Source organism: Rhincodon typus, chromosome 15, assembly GCF_021869965.1.
Source record: "Rhincodon typus isolate 14 chromosome 15, sRhiTyp1.1, whole genome shotgun sequence".
Classification (NCBI taxonomy): domain Eukaryota; kingdom Metazoa; phylum Chordata; class Chondrichthyes; order Orectolobiformes; family Rhincodontidae; genus Rhincodon; species Rhincodon typus.
Window position 1 is genome coordinate 34,969,869 of NC_063346.1, and position 23,221 is coordinate 34,993,089.

At 39.9% G+C, this 23,221-nt stretch overlaps 1 protein-coding gene across 1 annotated transcript in view; it reads left to right on the forward strand.

The window, feature by feature from the left end:
* The window catches only part of phkb (phosphorylase kinase, beta), a 205,780-nt gene that overhangs the window by 22,816 nt on the left and 159,743 nt on the right, over window positions 1-23,221 (forward strand). Inside the window, exons 3-5 of the mRNA XM_048605984.1 lie at window positions 4,252-4,359; window positions 4,501-4,581; window positions 17,429-17,544. Of these exons, the coding sequence (XP_048461941.1) occupies window positions 4,252-4,359; window positions 4,501-4,581; window positions 17,429-17,544 (305 nt within the window). The remainder of the gene's footprint in view (window positions 1-4,251; window positions 4,360-4,500; window positions 4,582-17,428; window positions 17,545-23,221) is intronic.

Sequence of the window (23,221 nt, forward strand, 5' to 3'; positions counted from 1 at the left end):
ATTTAAGAACATGATTAACTTTTAATTATCTTGTTCTGAGTGGAATATGTTATTATTGTCTGGCCTTGTTAGCTTCACTGCAAATTCACCATGCATTTCTATGCATTAGTTGTTTCACCAGTAACAAATCACATCTGCGCATTCATACTAGCATTCCATCATCATAGCTAGGGATAAGAAATCTCCATTGTTTGACTTTTGAACAGTGGCATTTTACTCTTTTCATCTGTTTCTTTCTGACATCTCCCTCCCCTCATCTACGGCCTCCTCCAACACCGCCAAAGCCAGGCATAGAAAGTCACAAGCTGAAAAATCTCTGCTTGTAAAGAGCCCAGTGCTTGAGGGAATAATCACTCAGCTTTATGCCAGCCCAGACCTCATTGCCCTCATTCCCAAAGAGAGGGCACACTCTGCTGCTGGCTCATTATTGAAGGAAAGGAGTGAGGAAATTTGAGGTTCAGCAGGTGGCCTAGGTGTGGGCAGTGGAGCATTGGAACCCGAATCCCCACAGGGTTCAGCAGATGATGGATTAGTGGGGTTAGGGTAGAGTAAGTTGAAGGTCTGCTTTAGGAAGAGGAGCTGCTGTGTGATTGAGTAAGTGGGGGTAGGTAGGTTGGGAAGTCAGGCTGGTGATTGAGTGAGTCTGGCGAGGATATTTGGGATGAGTATGTGGCAGAGAAGGTAGTGCAGAGATGAAGAACCTGAGGGCATACTCTTCAGCTTTGACTCTTAACCCATAAGACCCCATGTGGGCCAGACTTCCTGGCTGCTCTCATTCCCTTTTTCTACTTTCTTTATGCTTTTAACCGTATCGCCAGAAATGAAACAAACCACAATAATACCTGAGAAGGCTGTTTATCCCACTAGTATTTGATTGCTATCACTTGCCAACTCATTTTTTGTAGTTCCTCAAGTAACCACTTGTTTCACAGTGACATGGCAATGCTTTTGATTATATTTCCCTTATTTCCAATCTTGTCTTCATCACAGGCACTCAACACTGAACAATTGAATGGCATCTGTTGGATTTTGTATAGCATTGATATGATCGCTGGGGTGCTTGGGATCAAAGGATTTAAGAATAGCAGTAGTGTGGGAGCTTGGCGAATAGATTAGGCAAGGGTGGCAGAGAAGATTTGGAGGGTGCAGTTGGGCCAGAATAATACTTAAAAAGCGTTGGAGTAGTTTGGATGTTTTTTGAGGGAATTGGGAGTTGATGTTAGAAGAATGTAAATATTTAGGGGAGTTTTTTTAACGTTGCAGAAGTTAGATATTTTATACGTTTGCGTATGATTGCTGTTTCTTTAAACCCAGTCAAAGAAAATACGCAGACTTAAAAGTAAAGTTTGCAGTTCTAATGCTTCTACCAAGCTTACGGTTTGTCTTCTTGTCTGTCACAACCTTAAGAAAGATAATTGGAAAGTGCATAAGGTTGTTTGTTTGTTTCATTCCATATTTAACAGACAATTCCATGTCAAGTTTAAGTATGCCAGATTTTCAAAATCCAGTAGATGTGATAGCAATTTTGTAGGATCTCAATGCAAGAAAAGAAGCTGTCAAGGGATGGACTGTTGGGATTCTCCTATGAGAGTGATCTAAGAAACCAGAAGTAATTAAAATTAGAGAAACTTCAAAATGCTGAGGCAGTTGAATCGGTAGTGAATAGTCTGAAATTTCAGTAATAAACGGTCAGCAATTATAAAATATAGGTAGATCGAATAACATGTTGCGACAAATGACTAAGCCGAGAGTTTAGGTTTGGAGAGAAATGGTTATGTTCGCTAGAGGTTTGTCATCACGATCCTTGGGTGTCGCTATCAGGGTTTCCAAAAGTTATAGAGATAACACGGTGTAGAGCTGGAGTTCCTACTATTCTCCAGCATCGGCAGTTCCTACTGTCTCTTTCCAAAAGTTATACCTGGACTCTAACAACCTGTATTGATTTCTTAAGAACATTTGCTCCAACATACAGTCATGAGTTGAAGTGGTATTAATATTGATATCTAACAGCATTGTTTAAAGTTGAAATAGTTGAATGTTGTGAATGCTGAATTTGCAAAAGTACCACGAAAAAAATATCATTTTTGACAGGTTTCTAATTAATAGGGTGGATAATTAGACTTTATTTCCTTTCTCAGTCCTTCATTCTTATGCATTATTAAATTTAATTCTGTTGGAATTGCAGGTTGTACTTTCCAAAAAGTGCTTAATTGCGCTCTAAGATGTCATGTAATATGAATATGTTGGTATAAATATTCATCCATAAGAGCATAATAAAATGAACAGGTATCTCAGCTGTTCAAGTTAATCAATCAGTTCATGTTTAATCTATATCTCTACAATTTTCCAGTCTTTAATCTATATCCCTTGACATCTTTGTGTAACAAAACATTGTCATTCTCAGTTTTAAAAATATCAGTTGACCCAGCATTCACAACCTTTTGGAGACTGAGTAGAAGATTTTTACCACCCTACATAATTTCACTTGTAACCTGCTTTCCTCTGATTTGAGGATATGGGCCAGAGGTTTGCTGCCAGGCAGATGGCTTGAATTGGAAATATCCTAATTCAATAGGACTGTCTTGATTTAAGGGTCTTGTTCGACCTAAATGGGGTTGAAACAGGTCTGCTGATCCTATGAATGGATTCTATGCAGCTACAAAACATGCAGTTTAGAAGGCCCACCTTGGTTTCTCAGGCTTTTGCTGTAGAAGCAGTTTGGCCTCCTCATATCCTGTCAGTCCCATGCTATCCCTCTGCCTAGTGTACCCCATAATTCCTCCATGACAACAAATGCTCCCATCCATCCCTATACCTCTTCATATCTCCCAATGACCCATTCTCTGAACTCATGCGCTACCCACCTCCCATGCCACCTCAAAGGGCCTGGAATGCCACCTCCATAGACATTCACACAACACCCACCATGGACAGACCTTTGGAACCATATGGAGATGGTTATTTTTAGAAGACAAATTCCTAACAATCTAATACAGCACTCTTTCATGCACACTTCATAGTGAAGCAAGTTCCATTTATGAAACTCATTCAAATATTTTCAACCTCCAGAAGTAGTTAATCCTCTAGAAAAAGAACAAACTTCTATTCAGATCCATATTTTAAAAAATCCTTGAATAGTTATTTAAGCTGTTAATAAAACTGAACACAGAATGTCCTGCAGAGATCATTGTAGATTTTGAAACTCAACCACACATTCATAATGACATGGCATTAGCACTTGGGAAATGTGAACAAAGAATTCTATTGAAACTATTTGTCCAGATGGTACTTTACTTTAACCGTATCAGATGACCTATTGAATGATGCATTCCAGCAGAAGCTTTTTTTCAAAACATACAGACAGCATGAACCTGTTTTCATTTTTAAAGAGCAGGAGTGATAAAAGAAAACTCTAAATCATACAATTTAAATATCCACTTTTCAAAAGTGTTTACATCTACTGCATAAATTTCTAACTCCCACACTGACTAAAGTTCTGTAAAACTGAAGCCTAACCTCCTCTGTTACATATTTCAACTTCGAAGCTGAAGAAGGGTCACTTGACCCAAAACACAGCTACCAGAGCTGCTGAGCTTTTCAAGCAATATCTGCTTTTTGTTCAGATTTCCAGCATCTGCAGTTCTTTGTTTTTTCTTTCATTAACCTTTTTGATTACGATTTCACTTGTACTAGATTTCTGGATTTTAGTGATTTTTTTTTTATAAATGTCTGGATGTCTACTTCCTATTGTATCTCCAATATTTGCAGTTTGTTAGAAATCGGTAAACATTCCAATTCGCCCTTGAGTTCCAAATTCGAGGATGTTGAACCTACACACTCACTCTGACAGTCTCTTTGAAACATTTTGTGCCCTCATCTGCATGCTTTACCATATCTTGTAGTTTAGTTTCATCTGCAAACTTACAGACGTAACTTTGTTTCTGCATTCAATTTAATAGTATGCACATCGAAAAGCTATTGGCTCATATGCATTCTTTGACTATACAACTGTTCCTATTACATCTCACTAATCAGGGTAGGTTTCCTTAATATGAAAACAGAAAGTGATCGAAGATCTCAGCAGGTCTGGCAGCATCTGTGGAGAAAGAAACAGAGTTCATGTTTTGAGTCTAATATGACTCTTAAAAATCAGTCAGACGTGACTTACACTTCACAAATCAACTCTTGCTGTCAGTGATCAGTTCATAATTTTCAAACTACTCAGTTATTCATTCAATTTATTTTTAATAGGTGGAACATTTCAAACAACATTCAGATCCATCAAATTGCCTACATTCTGTGTTCAATGTGCATACCGGTGATGAAGTGTTATCTAGTGAAGAGTATGGGCATCTTCAGGTAATGTAGTGCTATTACACAGTTTTAATTCTTTCAAAAACATTATTAGAGCGCAACACAGCAGTTACAGTTTATTGATTTATTAAAGCAACAACATTTCAGTGGCTTGTTTTGATTATTTTTTGTTGTTCTACACTGCAGATTGATGCTGTATCTTTATTCTTACTATACTTGGTGGAGATGATTTCCTCAGGACTACAGATTATCTACAATACTGATGAGGTACTGTTTGTTAGACTGATCCATCAAGGCAAATAAACAAGTTTATTTCCCAAAATTTTGTAAAGTTCATAACACTTGATCAACCTGTTAAAAATTAGGTGGGCAAATTGGAGTCTGGTGAAGGATAAACAAAATGGCTGAAGGAACGTGCATAGAATAGAAAGGGAGAGTGCAAAGGAGAATGGAGAAGAGTAGGGACAACAATGAGAAGTGACGAGTGGAGCATGGGAGTAGTTAATAAAGACATAGAAATCACCTTAGAGGGGAAAGCACCCAGTTTAAGAATGGAAACACTGAAAATCTACAAAAGGAGGCCATTTGGTCCACTTTGCTTGTGCCACACAATAAAACGAGCTGCCTAGCCTAATCAGCCTATTCACTTAATTGCCTGCAGTCCTGTAGTACATGTGCAGCAATTTTATTCAATGCAATGTACGTTTCTGTCTCTACCACCCTTCCAGACTTTGAATACAAGAACTGCTGTCTGAATGAAAACATTTCTCAACTCCCCTTTAATTCTTCTACCAATTAGTTCAAATCCATGACCCCTGGTTATTGGCTGCACTGCTGATGAAAAACTCCTATCCAGAGTTGATTTTTCATCTCATTGTAAATAATTTCTTTACGTTCTTGTAGACCTGTGTTTTGGAAAATTTTTAACATTCGTTATTATATAACTGATGCAGTTGACCCACACACTTCATGCCTCTTTTGGGACAAGTTGAAAGTGTCATCCAACAAATACCCCAGACTTTGGCTCACCGCTCTGAATCTGTTTGAGAATTTTGAGTCTTAACTAATGACAGTTTCAAATATTACCACTGCAAGCATGCTGTAGCATAAGATGGCTCATGCCCTTCTGAAATTGAATACATTTCTTAGACTTAGATTGTACCTTATTATTTAGGTATGATGTCACACTTTTGCCTCAGGTTACTGTAGCAATGTAGGTAAGCAGACATGCCTGTAATGCCAGTAATGCCTGCCTTCCAACTAAATGATTCCACTTCCTTTTGCTGACAGCTGGGGGAAGGTGTGGCATAATAGTCATATCACTGGACTAGTAATTCAGAAACCCAGGCTAAGTGCACATGGCTTCATATCCCACCTTGGCAGCATGTAAAAATATATTTCATTAATGAGCTGGAATTAAAAGTTAGTTTAATGGTGACCATGAAGCCATTGTCGATTGTTCTGAAAGCCCAAATGGTTCACGTATGTGCTTTTAGGAAAGGGAATCTCCCTGCCTTACTGGGCCTGGTCTATGAATATCTCCAGCAATGTGGTTGAATTTAAATGCATCTAAAATGGCTTGCAAGCTACGTGGTTGTATCAAAACTGCTATGCTCTAAAAAGGAGGGATGAATAAAAGAACGGACAGACCATACAGTATGGCATGAATTGCTGTCTGCCTGGTTCAGTTTCTCTTTAAATTCCAACATCCTAAGCTGACACAGAGTGATCTTCTTCCCTGCATCAGACTGTAAATTGCCTAGTTCTTGTTGCCATGGATGATGTTACATTTATAATCTGATGGTTGTCTCTCTCTGAAATGCCTCCCTTGTTTTATCCTGCCAGTTCTATTTCTAGGAAATTGTATCTGTGGTCTTACCCACCTGGCTGGGAAACAATATCTCACATTTTACCCAACTGGATCTCTTTAGGAAACGAGACCTCCTGTTTTACCCCACAGCCATTCAACAGATTCACTTCAGTTTACCCCAAGAACAATAACAATTAACCCTACTTGCTTAACCAAGGAACGAAAACTCAATCATGGTGCCACACCATCTTTAATTATTGTACCCACAGACTCGTTCTCTGGCTTGGATCTTCAAATCAGCTCATTCGCTGCCATTTCACATGTTGACTTTCCTATCTTAGGGCTGGTGAAATAAACATTTAACCCTTCCTTTGCAGTTAACGTTCATTCCTGTGCCATCAACTGATATTCCAAATGCCCAACTCACAATGCCAACTGTTGTGGTGATTTTAAATCTTCTGTACAGTTATTTGTATTTGGTGGCGTAGAAAGCGTGAATCAAAGTACTGCTGTGTTTTACAATGAGCTAATTAAAATATGTGCAAATTAGTATGAAGATGGATTTAAACTTTAAAATTGTCTGCAAAAATTAGAGATTTAAGGTGTTCCAACCAATTGTAGCTTCAAGCTTATTGTTTTCCACCAGTAATCAGGCACAACTGTAGATAGGGGGAGGTGATGGCCTAGCAGTATTATCGCTGGACTGTTAATACAGAGACACAGACAACGTTCTTGGGACCTGGGTTTGAATCCTGCCACAGCAGATGGTGGAATTTGAATTCAACAAATATCTGGAATTAAGAATCTAATGATGACCATGAATCCATTGCGAATTGTCAGAAAAACCCAACTCGTTCACTAATGTCCTTTAGGGAAGGAAACTGCCTTCCTTACCTGGTCTGGTCTACATGTGACTCCAGACCCACAGCAATGTTGTTGACTCTTAACTGCCCTCTGGGCAATTAGGAATGGGCAATAAATGCCTAGCCAGCGATGCCCTCATCCCAAGGAAAAAAAATTTTAAATAGGTTAAGCATGAAGTCTTTATTTATCTAAGTTAATTATTCTAAATGTACTAACTGTTTTGATTGCATTTTTTTTAAAGTGGATGCATGCCTAGGTATTCTGAGAGTGCAGGGTTTGATGTTCTTATTAGAGTTGCAAGGTTACTGAGATAGAAGTAGGTAGACTTTGTAAGGGAGTGGATTTGTATTTGGAAGCTTATGTCAAGGTTAAACTCAAAACGAAGGTTGTGAATAGTCTAGGTCAGCTTCAAACAGTTACTGCAGCAATGAAAATCTACCTAAGAAGGAGTTTGTGGCATAGATCAGACGATGGTTTTATCTTTCCACTGGTAAGAAGTTTCTGCTCTACCATTTCTGAATGTCAGAAAAGCAATGGGAGAGAGTTGGAGAGGTTTGAGAAGGCCTGCAATGAGTGAGAGCTGAACGTCATCAGCATACATAGAGTCATAGAGATGTACAGCATGGAAACAGACCCTTTGGCCCAACTCCTCCATGCTGACCTGATATCCTAAATTAATCTAGTCCCATTTGCCAGCATTTGGCCCATATCCCTCCGAACCCTTCCTATTCACATTCCCATTCAGACGTCTTTTAAATGTTGTAATTGTACCAGGCTCCACCACTTCCTCTGGCAGCTCATTCCATACATTCACCATCCTCTGCATGAAAAAGTTGCCGCTAAGGTCTGTTTTATATTTTTCCCCTCTCACCTTAAACCTACTCCCTGTAGTTTTAGACTCTCTCACACCAGGGAAAAGACCTTGTCTATTTACTTTATCCATGCCTGTCATGATTTTATAAACCACTATAAGGTCACCTCTAAGGATCCAGGGAAAATAGCCCGAGTCTATTCAGCCTTTCCCTATAACTGGAACCTTCCAACCCTGGCAACATCCTTGTAAATCTCTTCTGAACCTTTTCAAGTTTCACAACATCCTTCCTATAGGAGGGAGACCAGAATTGCATGCAATGTTCCAAAAGTGGCACGACCAATGTCCTATACAGCTGCAACATGACCTCCCAACTCCTAAACTCAATGCAATGATCCATATAGGCAAGCATACCAAATGCCTTCTTCACTATCCTATCTACTAGGCGATGGCCAAGTGGTATTATCACTGGACTGTTAATCCAGAGACCCAGATAATGTTCTGGGGACCCAGGTTCAAATCCTGCCATGGTAGAATGTGAATTCAATAAAACTGTCTGGAATTAAGAATCTAATGAAACCATGAATTCATTGTTGCTTGTTGGAAAAACCCATCTGGTTCACTAATGTCCTTTAGAGAAAGAAACTGTCAACCTTACCTGGTCTGGCCTACATGTGACTCCAGACCTTCTCCTCTAATAAGGACGTTCTTCAAGATGTTGCTGTTTATTTCCCCACATTCTATAATTTCCATATCCATCTCTACAGTAAACACTGCTGCAAAATACTCATTAGTATCTCTACCATCTCCTGTGGTTCCACACATAGGCGGCCTTGCTGATCTTTAAGGGGCTGTACTGTCTCCTTAATGTATTTGTAGGATCCCTTTGGATTCTCCTGAACCCTATTTGCCAAAGCTATTTTGCCCTTCTGATTTCCCTCTTGCATCTACTCCTATAGCCTTAATAGTCTTTTAAAGATTCACTCAATCCCGGCTGTCTTTACCTGATATATGCTTCCTTTTTCTCATCCAAAACCTCAGTTTCTCCAGTTATCCAACATTCCTTATAAATACCAGCCTTGCCCTTCACCCTAATAGGAAAATACTGTCTCTGGACTCTCGTTATCTCATTTTTGAAGGCTTTCCATTTTCCAGCTGCCCCTTTACCTGCAAACATCTGTCCCCAGCCAACTTTTGAAAGTTCTTGCCTTATACCATCAAAACTGGCCTTCCTCCAATTTAGAACTTTAACTTTTGGATCCGGTCTATCCTTTTCCACCACTCTGAAATTATGGTCACTGACTCCACAGTGCTCCCCCACTGACACCTCAGACACCTGCCCTGCCTTATTTCCTAAGAGTAGGTCCAGTCTTACTCCTTCCCTAGTAGGTATATCCACATACTGAATCAGAACATTTTCTTGTACGCACTTAGCAAATTCCTTTCCAGCCAAGTCCTCAATGGCAGTCCCAATCTATGTTTGGAAAGTTAAAATCCCCTACCATAACCATCCTATTATTCTTAAAGATAACGGACATCTCCTTACAAATTTGTTCCTCAATTTCCCACTGACTTTTGGGGGGGTCTACAGTACAATCCCAATAAGGTGATCATCCCTTTCTTATTTCTCAGTTCCACCCAAGTAACTTCCCTGGATGTAATCCCAGGAATATCCTCCCTAAGTACAGCCATTTGTTATCTCTAATCAAAAACACCACTTACCCTCCTTTCTTGCTTCCTTTTCTATTCCTCCTATAGCATCTATACCCTGGAATATTAAGCTGCCAGTCTTGGCCATCCCTGAGCCACGTCTCTGTAATTGCTATGATATCCCAGTGCCATGATCCCAACCAGCCCTCAGTTCATCTGCCTTACCTGTTCAGCCTCTTGCATTGAATGCAGTTTAATTTATCAGTCCTACCCTGTTCACTGCTTTGTTCCTGTCTGCCCTGACTGTTTGACTTTTTCCTTTTCTCAAACATACTAATCTCGGGCTGATCTTTTCCCTCACTGTCTCCCAGGGTTTTCCATCCTCACCACCCTGCCTTACAAGTTTAAATCCTCCCGAGCAGCTCTACCACAATTCTGTCTGCCAGTATATTTGTCCCCTTCCAATTCAGGTGGAATCCATCCTTTTTATACAGGTCACTTCAATGCCAGAAGAGATTCCAGTGATCCAATAATGTGAATCATTTTCCCCTGCACCAACTCCTCAGCTACACCTTCATCTACTCTATCCTCCTATTCCTACCCTCACTAGCTTATGGCACCAGGAGTAATCCAGATATTACTACCCTTGAGGACCTCCATTTTAAATTCCTGCCTAACTGCCTATATTCTGTCCTCATAATCTCATCCTTTTATCTTCCTATGCCATTAGTTCCAATGTGTACAATGACCCTCTGCTTGTACCTCTCCCCTTTGAGCATGTTCTGCACCCTCTCGGAGATATCCTTGATGCTGGCACCAGGGAGGCCATATACCATTCTGACATCTTGCTGTCGGAAACGTCTGCCTGTGCCTTTGACGAGAGAGTCCCCTATCACAGTTGATCGCTTGGAACCTAACGTACCCCTCGTTACATTAGAGCCAGTCTTGGTACCAGAAACCTGGCTGTAGGTTCTATATTTCCCTAAAAGTCCCTCACCCTGTACATTTTCCAAAACAGCATACTTGTTTGAGATGGGGATAGCCACAGGAGACTCCTGCATGACCTGTTTCCCTCTCCTGCCTTTCCTGGAGGTAACCTATCTACCTGACTGTGTCTGTGGTTTATCTCCCTTCCTGCAACTTCCATCCATCACACACCCCAGCTCCTGTAAATTCCTCATTGCCTCGAGCTGTTGCTCCAACTGATCTATGTGATCTGATAGGATTCACAACCAAACACACTTCCTGTAGACATAATCATCAGTAACATGGAAACTCTTCCAAATCTCCCACATCCGATAAGAAGAGCACATAACTCTACTAAAGGCCGTCTTTGCACCTTAACAATCTGCAGACCCAGAAAATAACACAGTCTTACTACTCTAAAAGACACTGCTCCAGGTATCTTAGTAACTATGTTTTATATTGTTAAAGTTTAAACAAGAGATAGATCTCAATAACAACATATAATCAAAAAAGAATCCACTCTACTGACTATTGTAGATTTACAAGAAAAAAACAGTAAGGCGGCACTTTAAAAAGCCACTTAACTGCTCCCTTACTGTGAAATCTCCCATACTGATTTCTCCAAGATCAGCTGTGAATTTTGCCATTTGTTCATTTTTTTCTTAGATGAATTCCGATGTTCAGGGATACTTGAAATCAAACAGCAGAACAGTGAGCTGTGCAGGTTCACTGCTGGGTCAGACAGCAGTGCAGGTTTATTTCTCCATTTGATTCACTGCCGATGTGGTCATTCCCTTTGTCTGCCTTCCTCATTTTTAATGTGCTGTTGTTTTGATCTTTGTTTTGGAACTTTGGAGAACAAAATGTAAAGCTTATAAGACAGCAATTACTGCTCCTAGAATTCAAGGAAATCAGCTCCAACACTGAAAATACCGCAAAAAAGGAGCAGCTCTTACAACCACATATTTTTCCTGTCCTCCTTTTTGGATTTCCTGTGAAAAATGAAATGTTTTCAGATTATGTCACTAAGTGGCAGCTTGTCGATCAGAAATAGAATGAGACCAAGGAGAATCCCTTGCAGTTGAGTCTCTAGTTTTATTGAAAAGATGAGAATGAAACAGGCAGGACTATTTTTACTCAGATGGACAACAGAGGACAGATCTTTGAGGAAGGTGATGTGATTGACTCTGAAAGGTTTGAATGGGTCAAGAAAGGTGAGGAGGGAAAATTTACCACATTCAGTCACTTTGAATGTCATTTATACCTTTAATAAGTGCAATTTCAGTTATGTTGTGGGTGGAAACCTAATTGGAGGGATTTGAACGTGAAATTGGCTAACTAGTAGAAAGCAGAGAGCTGGGGCAAAATGGTTATTTTAAGGTTGGCAAACTGTCACTAGCAGGGTGCCAAAGGATCAGTGTGGGGACTACAGCCACATCGCAAACTATATTAAAGACTTGGATGAAGAGACAGATTGCATTATCAGCGAATTTGACGAGAATACAAAGATACAGGGAAACCGTATTCATGGAATCAGAGAATCCCTACAGTGTGGAAACAGGCCATTCGGCCCAACAAGTCCACACTGCCCCTCCAAAGAGCATCCCACTCTGACCCACTCCCCCATCCCTGCACTTCCCCATGTCTAACTCAAACATCCCAGGACACTATGGGCAAATTAGCATGGCCAATCCACCTAGCCAGTGCATGTTTGGACTACGGGAGGAAACCGGACCACCTGGGGAAAACCCACGCAGACATGGGGAGAATATGCAAACTCCACACAGACAGTTGCCCAAGGGTTGAATTAAACCTGGGTCCTTGACACAGTGAGGCAGCAGTGCTAACCGCTGCGTCACCGTGCCACATATTGTGAGGAGCGCACGTGGATTAAGTGGGCAGACATGTGGTAGGTAGTATGTAATATGGGAAAAATGTGAAGTTGTCCACTTGGCTAAGAAGAAAGCAAAAATTACAGTAGAGGTAGACTGAAGAATAATAAGGTACGGAAGGATCTATGTGTCCTCAAATATGAATTATAAAACTTTAGCATGCAGCTACATCAAGTAATTCAGGAAGCAAATGGAATGTTGGCCTTTCTTACAAGAGGGATAGGTTATAAAGAAGTGAAATCTTTGTACAACTGGGCATGGGTCTGAAGTACTATGACAATTATTTAAGAAGGGATATACTTGCATTGGAGGCAGTTCAGAGAACTGGTCCAAATCCACCTCTCTGCCAATGAGTTACCATGTACTTTTACTCTTGGACATCCTAATCTGCCTTTCTTCTCAGTAATCCCACACTCTTCCAACTCCACTCACACCTACTAGCCTCTATCTTATCTCTTTACATGTCCCAATCTACTACACCTCATGGATTCCATTCTACTTTTATTCCTGAAGGTGATACTCCATCTCACTGGTGGCAGTCTCTCTCTCTTCACGCATCTATTTCTGCGCCTCCTCATACTTGTTTCATTCTGTGTCTCCTCACACATCTCGCATGTCGAACTGTTAGTTCTGTATTACTGACACAACCACATGCTTTCATGAGAGTTAATGAAATGTAAACGAGACAATGGTATGACCATATCTGGAATTATCTGGAATTTTCAATATATTTTCTTTCTTTATATATTTTCCATATTAATTTGTGCATATAAATATCAAACATTTTCACAAAACAGTACAATTACCTTGTTCACAGTCTGCAATCCAATAAAAGGGGATATGGAGTCGGGCTGATATTACATATTATGTGAAGAACTAAGAATGCTGCATTATCTTTATATTTCACACTCATTTTTGTCTATAAGCTGAACACACAGAGCACTGAGGGCAAATTACATAAATTTGCTTTCTCACAGCAAGTTCCAAAGTAGTCCTCAAAAAAATCGGCTGACAGTCATTTAAGTTCATTAAAGCACAGTGGGGCTCCAATCATCAATTGTAGGAAACAGCGAAATGCAGTTAAGTTTTAAGTTTTTCTTATCTTCAGACTTGTATTGACTTTGAAACAAATTGAAGCTGAGTGTTGACCCAGATTTTGTGATAATAAGAATGGTGCAACTATCCATATATTGAGATAAACTGGTCAGCAATGTCTGGACCAGGAACACCATTAGTGGAAGTTGATACTGAGGGATGGGTGTAAGGAGACAATTAAATAAGGTTGGGTGTCAGTGGCAGCTATTCAAAGAAGGAGGTGCCCTAGGAAAGAGGAATGGGCTCGGAACAGCATTGTGTTGGTTTCAGAGTACTGTACAGAAGGATATTGAATTCAGAGTGAAGAAGTTGGCACTTGAATGTGGTATACCATTCACTCTTTTTTGCTCTGATGATTTCACAAACCTCTTTGAGTATTGAATCCATTAGAAAAGAAGCAGTAGAGTATGTGAGAAAATGGATCTCGGAAGCTTATTTTTGTTTTCTCTTCTGGGGTTAATCTCCCTCAATTAAAAGTTGTTTTTATAATCTAATTTGTTGGTAATTGTCAATTTGATCTGATCTGGCCATGGACATACATTCCCTTCAACATTGAGACAATGGTGTGTTTTAGTGTGTTCACCATATGCTGAAAGGAGCAGGTCTCTATTCATTTGTGTGACTGTGGTTTTAGATCCAAGGTAATTTTTAATGATAAGACTCGAGATATGTCTGTTTACTCTCTCATGTCCACAGCCTGCTTTTCACTGCATTTTTGAAAATACAGGAGTATGGGTATTAGTAGAAATGATACGGAAAATCCAGCCTTTATTGTTAATTACTCATTCTTCAATTATAATATAATTGAGGAGCTGCTTCTAATACCATCTGTTCTGGCTGGTAGCTACTTTGTAGTCATAATGATCAGTTTTGGATCACAGAATTCCTACATTGTGAAAAGAAGCTATTTGGCACATCGAGTCTGCACCAATCCTCTGAAGATCATCACATCCAGACCCATCCCCCCCATGCTATCTCAATAACCCTGCATTTTACCATGGTTAATCAATCTAGCCTGTACATCCCTGGACACTACATGGCAATTTAGCATAGCCAATCCACCTAACCTGCATATCTTTGGACTCTGGGAGTAAAATAACAGCATAACGGCCAGTATTCTGTCACCAAGTCACCTTTTATTTACACGTGGGTGGTACATGGACTCTGACCAGCTAGCTCAGAGCCAGTCCCTAGAGGGAGAAGGCTGTCAGCGACTTCTGTTTATATCTGTCAGCGAGGGCTCCCTGAGTGGCCCAAGCAGGGATTTCATACTGAACAAAATCCACCTGGCCAACCGTGTACCAATCACTACAGGAGGAAACTGGATCACCCGGTAGAAACTCATGCAGACACAGAGAGACTGTTCAAGCTCCACACAGGTTGTCACCTAAGGCTGAAATTGAACCCGGGTCCCTGGGACTGTGAGGCAGCTGTATTAAACACTGAACCACCATGCTGCCATGGATGGTGTCAACCTTCTTGAGTTTTGTTGCCTCAGCTCAGGAAAGTGAGTATTCCATCACACACCTAGTTTGTGCGGATGGCCTTTCTCTTTGTACATTTTTACCATTGTTAAATTCTGCATTCCTTCCTGTCATGATCTTGAATTACCCAAATTGTTATTCTGCTCTGCAGTCTTGACTTTACTCATTAGATCTTTTAGTGCAATTTTTCCAGAACTCTTCTTCCTCCCGATTAATTTAATGCCCACGATGTCACTCTAATTATTTGACTTGCTAGGACTTTGGATGCCAGCCCAGTAACTGCTCCCACCTTTCTCCCGTACTGATGCCCTGAATGAAAACTATTGCCTCCTACCATAACTTAGCCATACATTCACACCTGTAAACCGTTTGACCTTATGCCAATTTGCAGGTGGGTCAGGTAGTAATCCAAAGAAGATTGTCATTTGCGGTTTTACTTTATAATTTGCACGCTCACTCCTCAAACTCATTCAGCAGAAACTCAGTCCTTGTCCTGTCCATGTGGTTGGTTCTTACACAGAACATGATAATCAAATCCTCCTGTTCATTGTTCTTTTCTAGTGCAGGGATGTCATTGTTGCAACTTCAGAGAACATTATCTATCCCTTTGACAATACATCCTCCTAGCCAACCACATCCCTTTTTACTTTTGTCTGAAAGCCTGTTCTCCCTGCAGTTTCTCTTCTCATTTACACCAGTAGTAAATATATTGAATCTTTTGGGCAACAGCAAAGACTAAAGGTTCTCCATCATTAAATTTGCAGTTCCTTTTCCTGTTTCAGTCACAGTAACATACTCCTGTCCAAAACTATTAACTAAATTAAATGACTAAACAGCTTAAATGGTGTGGCTGCTTCTTGGTATCTAGTAAAACGTCTGGGTAACTCCCTCTCTCTCCAATACATTGTAAGACTACATCTCAAATTCCAGATCACCAACTCTGAGCCAAAGCTGCTAAAGTTGCAGACATTTAGTGCAAATGTGTTTGTTTGGGACCAATCACAATGCTCTCCACAAAGAGCCATATGTCGTAAATGCAGCAAACCCTTTGCAGTGCTATATTTATAATTTTTAAAAAATTTTTGGAAATAACTCAATTTAGTTAATTTTGCTTTTTAAAATGAACGAAATTTAATGAGTTTAAGTTTTTCATGTAATCAAGAATTAATTATAGATTTCTAGTTGAAACCAATTTCCTGGCTTTGGGAGTGCAAATAAAGCATTATTCAATAACCAATCATCAACATGATGTCCTGCATAATCACCAAGTCCCAGAGTTATTTATAACATCTAAATGAATACTATAGAAAATGTGTTACTTGTTGAACATAATTATTTTATTTCTTTAGTTTGGATCCTTACCTTACACGTTATCCTTGAGTCTTCTGTTTATTTGTTGACGTGATCGACAATTTTTATGACCAAAAATTTAGGGGAATAAGATACTGGTGAAAACTAAATATGCCCAAGAAGCAGAAATTGGTCTTCAAGATGTATGCATTAGTCTGAAGGCAACTGATGAAGCAGCTGACACCTCTTTGATGATGCCTGGTCTGACATCCTTCAGGGTGCTAAAATAAAGTTTAAACTCAACATTGACCATTACAATCTCAACGTTGCTGTCTCTGACTTGGAGTCTAAGATGATATACCTGGACTAGGCCACTGACAAGTATGTACACTAGGACCTGCTGAAATGGTTCCTGCTGTTTTGGTGGACATGGTCAACTATAGTCTGGTTCTTGACTTTCCTGGCATATCTCTCTTCAAGTGTTGCCACTGAAAGCATGTCATGCTGTGATTTCCACGTTTCTAAGAACACATTCAACACAAAAGTTCATACATTCTTTGTGTACCTTAATAGAGCCATTAAATCTACTATGCCGGTTTCATTTGCAATGGCAGCCTCTGTCTGTACTAATTATCTGTCAACTTAGGTATGCTTATGTAAGTGCACGGGTGTGAACTTAGAATCGTAAGAAGTCCACAGAGCATCTTATCAGCAGCCAAACCTGATTTTGTAAGTTCTCCTCCTCCTCCTCATGTCGAGGAAGGGATTCCAATTTAAGGCCTATTGTGCCAGTACAGAAAGTGGGCACAAAACAGAATGACTTAAAACAATTTATGCAAAGGCTTGCAGAAACTAAGTGCCAGCAGCAAACATAAAATGAACAAAAATGGTTTAAAAAGACCAAATTAGGTAAATTTTATCTATATTGTAATGTTCTTTCCACAGTCCATTGTACATTTACAGCTACCATGCCATCTAAATACTAGATTGCCAGAAAATATTCATATGTTTGAGGTATGTTTTATTACTATGGTTGAACAGGTCTACTGATAAGTTGAGAGGGGTCCAAATGGACATGTTTCCAGCAGCATGGGATTTTCTACCATTATTTGATTCCAGCCACCTTACTATAAACTTGCTTAGAAAGAAGATGATGTAGACTTCAATATTCAGGAAAGAAAACAGACATTATGATGTAAACTAATTACTGAATGTCTTCTGCCTGTCATAACTTTGTTATGTTGTTCAACAGGTAACTTTCATTCAAAATCTTGTTTTCTGTGTGGAAAGAAGCTATCGCAGGCCAGATTTTGGTATGTGGGAGAGAGGAAGCAAATATAACAATGGAAGCACTGAACTGCATTCAAGGTATACTATTTCACATCCTTGTGAATATTTTAGACCTACATTTTGTATGTTGATTACGTGTATAAATATAATGGGAAAAGAAAACGGTTGGTTTTGCCATAATGTGCTACTAAAACATTAAAGGCAATGAGGATGATGCAATTTTTTTAAACTTAACAACATTTTATTTTTCTTGCATGCTTTTTCCTATTCTAGGATCATGAAAAAAAATTTCCAATCTGAAGTAGCCATTTATGTTGAACATTTTTACAGCATTACTTTCTGTTTCTATTACTGTACCCATAATATAAATGGCGTCTATAATTTAGGAAGGTCTAGGGTAATTTTCCTGACTGTGTGCAACTAACTTCGGAAGGCCAAAAGCTCCAGGGAATTTTGTTGACTATTTGATATTTCAAAGACATTAGTTTGTACAATTTTGTAAAATTCCTAACAGCACATTAAAAATGCTACTGGGATGTCAAGACGATTAGTAATAGCATTACCACTGTAATAAATCATTTTAAGCAAAAGAAAATTAAAATGACATCTGTTTCCCCAAATTCCCTTTTCTCCGGTCTCTTTTACAGCTATGATATTTCTTTCTTATTTTATGTTTAAGCATTTGAACAAATATGGCAAGTGGTATTCTCTATGGATCTGAATCAGGGCCTTTGTTATCTACCATTAGTTTTAATGACTGGAGTGAAGGAACAGAGTTACGTGCTTAAGTTTATAGATGACACTGTAAGATTTACAGTTCAAGAATTGTGTACATTATTATAGAAGTTATTAAGGGGCATAGGCAGACTATGACCTGTGGAGTTCATTGTGGGTAAATGTAACGTGATCTACTTTGAGTTGAGACAAGCAAATCGGTATATTTCGTCATGGTGACAGACTAGGACCTGGCACCCCGTTACTCAAAGCTAGCAACACAAATTACACAGGTTACTAAATTGGTACAGAAAGTATTCAGATAACCAACACTCCACTGGAGGGAGGGAAACTGTCATCCTTACCTCGTCTTGCCTACATGTGACTCCAGACCCACAGCAATGTGTTTGACTCTTAATTTCCCAGGTGGCAGTTAGGAATGGGCAATAAATGCTGCCTAGCCAGCGACACCCTTATCCTGTGAATGAATGAAAAAAAATGCTGTATTATCTTGCTTTGTGTTTACTTGAATTTAAAATATTGAGTTTATTTAGTTGCATTATTTTAAATGATCAAATAGTGTTCCGGTTTCTTCCCACAGTCCAAAGATGTGCAGGCTAGGTGGATTGGCCATGCTAAATTCGCCAGTATGTTCAGGGATGTGTAGATTAGGTGGGTTATAGGGGACGAATCTGGGTGGGATGGTCTGATGTCGGTATGGGCTTGTTGGGCCGAAGGGCCTGTTTCCACAATATAGGGATTCTATGATTCAGTGGGTACATACAGAGAATCTATTTGTTCTGGCGGTGGAATACAGAACAATAATGCATAATCTGAAACTAGGGTCAGCATTCACAGTGCCAGGGATTGGGTTCGATTCCATTCTTAGGTGACTGTTTGTGTTTGTATGTTCTCCCCATGCCTCGTGGGTTTCCTCTGGTGGTCTGGTTTTCTTCCACAATTCAAAGATGAGTAGTTTAAGTAGATTGGTCACTTTAAATTGTCCATAGTGTCAAGGGATCTGCAGGTTAGGTGGATGAGCATATTAAATGTGGGTTTAGGCTGGGGTTAGGTTGGGTGAACTGGGTGTCTAGGTATACAGGTGCCCTGCTGCTAAGAGCCTTCTAAACAGGTGCATGCTTACCCTCCTTACCATTGCTACTGGTGGCAGTGGGGTCATTCTAGAGGGGAGATGGAAGGGCCGGGCAACTCTGAGTATCCTGAGGAAAAAATTCTTAGGATCTCTATCGATTGCTTCCCACTCTGGATGCCTGCTGGAACTATCATGTTCCCTTTAGAAGAATGGACACCTTGCACTCTGGACTTGATCATGATGCTGAGCACCCACAGATAGAGTGATAGAGTGCAGGTCTGAGCAAATATCTGGCAGCCATTCAGTATTCAGCCAGACTTGGGTCCTCCAGGTGATATCACCCTTTCTATGCTGGCAGCCAAACATTCACTACTGGAGCCACCGCAATAGTGAGAACATGGAAGACTCCTCCATATTTCCTTCCAGCCAACCAAGGGTCTCTGGCACAGTTGATTAATGTTCCCCTACTTCTTTCTGCAAGTTGACCATGTCACATAAGTGCAAAAGTAGAGGCATATCTTCTGCATGAGGCTGAACAGGCACCTGGTGTCCAGCAGTCCTCTGAATGTAAGAGGTCTCAGGTATTTCTTCCTCATGTCAATGATGTGCTCAGTAGATTGTGTCATAGAGTTTAATCTAGCTTGAGTATCCACCAAGGTGATTGAATCTGTGCCTTGCCAGTGAGTTTCTGTGGTTTAAAAGGCATCCTGCTCAGAGATGAAGCTGGTGACGAAGAGTTTAGCTTGCAACTTTTTGTGCTGAATCTGTGCTAGGTGCTACTAGTGCAATAAGAATTATTTGGTGAAGATGCAGAAAAGCTTATGCAGTGTAATGTGACTCCTTTTGTGCACAAAAGATCAGATCATACTATTACTTATTGGGTTCCAGGCCATTCCTGTCTCCCCATTGTCACAGGGGCAGTCCCAGTCTTCCCCAGCCAGCTGCACAGTCCTCTTCAAATTGGGTGGGATCTTGATAACTGGCACTCCTCAGCTGTTTTTGGCCCACGCACTAGGGTTGTGTGCCACTTGGCCCGTAATAACACAAAGAAAAATAAAAACTGAAAGTGCTGGAGAATATTCTATATAATAATAAGAATAATGTAGCATAATATGTAGAGAGAAAAATGGTGTTAATGTTTCAAATCAAAAATGACTTCTTCAGAACTGAAGGGGGTTTGGAAGAATACTGGATTTTATGCTATTGCCGAAAAGGGATAAAGAGCAAATGGAATTGATGGTGAGAGCCACTGCCACTGACCTGTGTTCCACTGACCTCTGCCCAAGCCAGATGGGTTTGATGGGATGGCCTTCTGGTGCCATCCCCTGGTAAAGGGATGCCCTTTCTCTCAGTGACTCCAAACAGCATTTGTAAGGCAGTGTCACTAAACATAGGTGCCAGTTTCTGCTTTTTTATGACATTTCCTAATCATTGGGGAAACCACCACAAGACTTTTGAATTTTCCTGGAGCATTTCTGGCTTGCAGCGAGTGAAGTGGCAGTCTTTAAATGTAGCGCCAGAACCTTTGAGTCCCGAAGATCCTGCCAAGGGAGACAACTTCTTTCTTACTCGCCGCGTATGATTTGCCAAGTTGCTGGCGCAGCATCTTGCTTGCACAGCTAATTTGGTCAGAGGCACGTAATTGTACAAGCTAACCCATCCCATGCACTTCTATGATGTCCGCTGCCATTCTTTAACTTCAAAATGGAAGATCTTGGCCTAAGTTAAAATGAATGCACAATGTACAGTTAAACTGAAGTTAATGATAATTAAGTTGTGAAAAATGGATTTGCCTGTGCAAAAGTTAAAATCTGGAAAACAAAATAAACTGTACCCAAATAATTATTGGGTGCTAAAGGACTACTTTATAAGTTGTACTATCTTGCTGATAAAAGCGTGATAGAGAAAGTCCATGGAACTGTCACATGACATTCAGTCTAATGTTAATCAAAGTAACTCAATATTTTTGAAAAGAATCATAGTTGGTAATTTTGTAATATCATTATTCTGAAAGTAGCAGACACTAATGAAATGTTTCTTATAAGATTGTTTTCTTTAAGAAAATCTGTTAATTGTGAAAACTATTAGCTCATCCTATTTGAATGTTGTGCATGCTATCTTTCAACATCAGAAAGCTGCTTGTGATGAATATTTGTTAGTATGAGCAAGGTAACTCATTTTAAAATCCGAATTCACCTAAGCAGTGTACTGATGCTGTGATATGACAAAAAGAATATTGTTAAGAGTACCTTAAAAACGCATTTCAGTATGTCATCTGGAAGTAGACTTTTAAAGCAGGTATGGTACAAGTTAAGGCTTTATAAGCTGAGAGAAACTTTGTTAATGTGATACTATTAGCTTTAGGAAAAATTGTCAAATGTATGTAAAGGTGAATTTCCCATTGTTTAAAATTTGGTGCAATTCAGAACACTCCCAGAGATAGGGTTCAGAGAAAAAGATCATTCATTTCACCTAGAAGGTTCATTTATTTAAAAAATTCATAGATCCATTTAATCAAAAAGTAGAATTTTGATAAATAAACTATGTAATTAAATGAAGTATCCTTTGTAATGAGTAGTAAACTTATTATTCATATTGTGGTCTATGTGCAATGCTATTTCTCATTGTTTAAAACTCTAGTAATGAAGTGGCAAAATAGCCACGATGATGTTTTCTTATACTTGCATTAAATTTGAGTAAGGTGGTTAGCTGATACTTGTCCACCAAATTCTCCCCTTTTTGGTGTCCTATGAATTGAATTAAATTGAATTGAATTGAATTAGCTTTATTGTCACGTACTCAAATGAGCACAGTGAAATGTTTACAGCTGCCGCATTACAGCACCATCTTAGGTACATAGGTACCTAAGTACAGATACTGAAGATCAAATTCTTAGGAACCAAAAAAAATTAGAAAAATAGAGAAATAAATAGCTCAGCGTAATAGGTCAGCGGAATAAAGTAAAAACTTCAGAATATTAGTCTTTCCAATCCAGTCCATGCCAGCACCTAGCCTCAATGGAGAGTTCCACTGCCTCACCGCTACCTGCGCTGGACCCACCAACGTAGGAGTCACCCCACTTTAGGCACATTTCTTGCTGCTGGGCCCACTTTGCTGACACTGCTGAACCCACACTCGCCCCGCAGCCAAGAGTCCATGGCTCTGCTGTCAGACCACAAGTCCCACTTCAGCTGCACATGTCGCCTTTCCACCGCCACCATCTTGAAGAACCTGCTGCCACCGGCGCTGCCATTCCTGATCGTTGGAGGAGCTTTGCTGCACTACCACCAGCCCTGAATGCCAGGAGGACAACCTCGCTGCTGCAGCTGTCGGCCCCGAATGCTAATGTCTGTGGTTAAACAAAAAATTACATTTAATTAGGAAAGAAAATCTAGTGGAAACAATTAAGTATCAGATCTTTGCTTAATTGTATAATGTTTAACTGGTTTTTTTAGTGACTAATTTCCCCTTTTTCCTAATTCCTGCCAGTTCATGCAAAGACTCAAATTACGAAATGACTTTCAACAAATTTCACTTGGTAAATGAGAATCTAGGAGCAGGAGTAGGCCATTCAGCCTGTCAAGTCAACTGTGCCATTCAATAAGATCATGGCTGATCGTCCACCTCAATGCATTTTTCCCCACTCTGCTTTCACTGGTGCTTATGTCATTGTATTTAGAAATCTGTCAATCACTATTTTGAATTCAATCAAATGACATATCTGGAATCAAGAATCTACTGATGACCATGAAACCATTGTCAATTGTAGGAAAAGCTCATCTGGCTCACTAATCTCCTTCGGGGAAGGAAATCTGCCATCCTCAGCTGGTATGGTGGATATGTGACTCGAGACCCACTGAAATGTGGTTGACTCTCAAATGCCCTCTGAAGTTGCCTAGCAAGCCACTTAGTTGTATCACTTGCTATGAAGTCTCAACAAAGAAATGA